The sequence below is a fragment of the Bidens hawaiensis genome, unplaced genomic scaffold (assembly GCF_021521415.1).
Source record: "Bidens hawaiensis isolate Kalapana, Puna unplaced genomic scaffold, B.hawaiensis_p1.1 tig00020785_1, whole genome shotgun sequence".
Taxonomy (NCBI): domain Eukaryota; kingdom Viridiplantae; phylum Streptophyta; class Magnoliopsida; order Asterales; family Asteraceae; genus Bidens; species Bidens hawaiensis.
The window spans coordinates 41,594-45,478 of record NW_027493199.1 but is presented as its reverse complement, the minus strand read 5'-3'; the positions used below and the strand labels follow the sequence as shown (position 1 = coordinate 45,478).

General features: G+C 38.5%; 1 protein-coding gene across 1 annotated transcript; it reads right to left on the bottom strand.

The window, feature by feature from the left end:
- Positions 1-470: 470 nt before the first annotated feature.
- Positions 471-3,656, bottom strand: LOC143561753 (uncharacterized). The gene has a single exon (XM_077049745.1). It carries the CDS (start codon positions 3,465-3,467, stop codon positions 627-629), a length of 2,841 nt encoding a protein of 946 aa, XP_076905860.1. The 5' UTR covers positions 3,468-3,656; the 3' UTR covers positions 471-626.
- Between the last annotated feature and the right edge of the window lie 229 nt (positions 3,657-3,885).

Below are 3,885 nucleotides of genomic sequence, written 5' to 3'. Positions count from 1 at the left end.
CACCCATCCTGCCTTATTCGATTAACCGGACTCACTCAACCTCGCGGCTATTAGGATTCCCGTGAACTCTACGTAGTTTGGTGTAAACTACGGAGAGGATTCTTATTTATTATATACTAGTAAACAAATATTGTGTATTACCCTTTAATTTCTACTTGTTTGTCTAGTAAAGTGTAACTCTATTGTTACTTGTGTTGGTGCTATAGATATCATCAGTTTGATCATATTACAACTTTGTTTTTAGCCAAGTGTCTTTGTTGTAATGTAAACTTTCAATCAATCTGAACTCTCTAGATCTATGTTTGACTTTGACTCATAAATACATCAAATGTGGTCCAATTCCTTACCGACACCTTGTAATTTAGTCAATTTTAAATGTAGTTATTAATATTGTATTTTTAGGGCTTGGTGGTATATATAAGGCCCAAAATAAGTCTCTCTAGGTATTTTATCCTTTTCTTGTATATATAATATATAGATGGTCCCCTCCATAGTAATTTATTCAGGATATGATACTTGAATCTTGGTTTAAGTGTCACAAGAAAAATATTGGTCAAAATCAAAACAACATGGTAGATTACATTGTGGGAAAATTGATCTACTAATTAATGTACCAAAAGCTAAATTCAAATCTTACTACTCATTCTAACTAATTTTGCTAATATTTCTTGAGCAGCCAATGTTTGAGGATGATTATGACCAAGCATAACTGTCCTGATACTAATACAAGTCCTACACAATTCTTCCCCATTATCAAAATAACCACCTCTCAACAACAATTTAGCTCTTGTTTCCAATAATGTAGCCTTCAAAAGTGTCACATCTTGCCAAACATATTCATCAATTCTTTGGTGTGAATTCATCTTATTCTTCCAACAAAGTGATCCATGACACCAATCTTGTATTTGGGACACAAATGATTTCTCCACTTCTTCAAGAACATTTGTGCAAACTTTTAACAGCTCCAAAGATGAATTACATCTTGAAAATGTGTTAAACGCGTTGATTGCTAACGGGAGTGCGGTTTTCTTGATGAAAAGAACCATGTCGTGTGCTTTTAGTTGGACCAATGGGGGCTCGTTTTTGTACCCGAATACAAGAAAAGCAGAAGACCAAAGATGGTCCGAGTTTGAGACCGGGCTTCCTAGTTTTCTAACACCTTGTAGTGTTGCTTTTGCTCCAAGTAAACCGCCTTTTAGCTTTGCAAACGTTTGAGTAATCGGGTGGAGTAAAATGTGACATCCGGGATGTCGGTTTGCTCTTCTTGCAAGTCCTAATTTGACCAACACAAGAGCTGAATCTTCTTCACTTCTACAAGTTTGACTTGTTAAAAACCCTGAACAACAAAACAAAGTCATGTTTGCACACTTGGCCCATTTCTTGAACCGGTTGGTCGAACCGCTTAAGCTGGTTGCAGCCGTGGCTAGTAAGTTTGCTGACACTGGCAATGGTGCGAACCACGCCCCGACTAGAAGCATCTTCGAGGCGAGAACATTTCTTGTCCCATTTTCTTGTAAAATAGTGTAGCAAAAGATCAAAACTTTTAGTAAGAACTTATTATTTCCCCAAAACACTTCATCAAAGTAAGATGAAAACTCCTCTAAACCAATGTTGTTTATAGCTTCAAAAAGAGTCGAAGGCGCGATTGCAAGTTCAGAAATTAACGATCCGATCACCGACAACCCAAAACTCGATCTCCCCAACTTCTCATCAAATTTGGCTAAAATTTCAACTTCTTGACCCGGGTATTCTTTCTTTCGCCTTCCTTTCATTAACAAGATTGCATCTTTTAACGGAAATGGTTGAAGTTGCATTGGATCAAAGCTCATAACTTTTTGTAACCTAGTTGTGATAATAACATGTGATCCACCTGTGTTTCTTGGTATCAAATCATGCAAATCCTTTTCGGTTTCAAGATTATCGATTATTAATAAATACGGCATATCACGAAACAATTCCCGTTTTACCCTTTTGAAAGCTTCTGATTCTTGCTCATCAAAGCTCCTAATCCTCCCTCTTTCTTTCTCTTCATCTGCACTTATATCCAACCCTAAGTTTAATGACAAATTGAATATATTCTGTCTGAGATACCTTTCTTCACCACCTACCCATAACACCATTTTGTATCTTTGATAATATTTGTGTGCAAACTCTAATGCCACCTCAGTTTTCCCCATTCCTGGACCTCCATTGATGCACATTATGCTTGTTCCAAGATTCTTGTACTTCCCACTCTTTGTTTTCTTGTATTTTGGTCTCTTTATTGAGTTTCTTGTACTCCCAATCTCTAAAGTTATCAACTTTCCATTTCTACCCCTATCACCTTCACTTTCTTCATCTGCCAACCCTTCTGATGCCCCTTGTGTCCCTTCTTTCCCACCATTTCCAGCATTCTTGCTTTCGAATTCCCGACACCCGAAAAATGCTGTTTCGATTTCCGCAAGCTCGCCCTCTCGGCCGACGAGAAACCGGTTCTTTTGAAAAGGGATTTCGTCGGCGTTTTCGGGTTCTTTTTCTTTTTCGGCTACACTCATTCTCCCAAGTCTGCCCCTCAAGATCCCGGCTGTTTTCGACACGCATAGCCGCCAGTTACCCGCGTGTGCTTCGAGTTTAAACTCGTGTGACCGCGTTAACCCTTCGATCACCTCTCTCCCTTCTTTACTATCCGGATTATTCTGACCCAAAAGATTTACAACTTGTGTGAAATCAGTGTCAAAGAATAATGGGATCAGATTCTTTTTTTGAGCAAAGAATCTGATTTCCTCTAGGGTTAGGTAATTTAACAGGCTATCTTTGGTAATAACCACAACTCCAAATGTGACTGAACATATGATTCTGTCAGCAATCTCATGACTTTGAGAGTCTGAGTATTTTGATCTGTCAGCAACAAATGATGCAATGCCTTGAAGCTCAAGTTCTGACTTGACCCATTTACAGAACCGGGTCAAGTTAGGGTTTTGCCCATGGTATCCTATGTAAACATCACAGCTTCTAAGTTTTGCATTAACTGGAGACACAGAACCTTTTTGGAAGGAAACCCTAGGGATAGCAAATGAGAATGAGACACGTGGAGCTGTTGGGGTGTTGAAATCATAAGATGGTGGTGTGTGGGATGTGCTTGGGATGTCATCTGTCCCAGAGTTGGAGTAGGATAGAGGAGTGGATGGTTGAGTGAATGTAGTTGGTGTGGTGGTGCTTGTGGTTGTTTCGGATTCTTGCGGGTGGTTTGGGTGGTTCGGGTCGTCTCCAGTGGCTCGAGGCGATATGTAAGGCGATTGTAAGGCGGATACAAAGGTGGAAGAAGGTGGTGAGATTAGTGAGGGTGAGTTATATGGGGATGATGAGATAGATGTTGCTGGAACAATGTTGGTTACTATCTCTTTTCTTGGTTTTTGAGTGGTGTTTGATATTTTGATGGTGAGGTTAGTGGTGGTTGATGGTGGTAGTATTGGTGGTTCCTGATTCATGTTCAAATAATATTTTTCAAGAAATCTTGTAAAGATTGGATTTTTATTCAAGATTCAAAATCACATCAAAAGGGTATGCCACATTTTTATCAAAGATTGAAAGTGAGTGGTATAAATGTAAGAAATCTTGTAAAGACTAGATTTTTATTCAAGATTCATAATGACAACAAAAGGGTAGTGCCAAATTAGCAAAATATTCAAGAAAACATCTTTTTTTATCAAGATTGAAAGTGGGCTAGTAAGAAATCTTGTAACATAATGACATCAAGAGGGTATGATTAATCAATAAAAACCAGAAGTTGGATACCAGTTTTTGCTCAAATTTATGGAGACAGAAGAAGTTAAAAAAGGGTTCAAATCTATGGTTGTGATTGTGACTGTGAATCAGAAACTGTGATGAATGCAACAGTGGACTTTT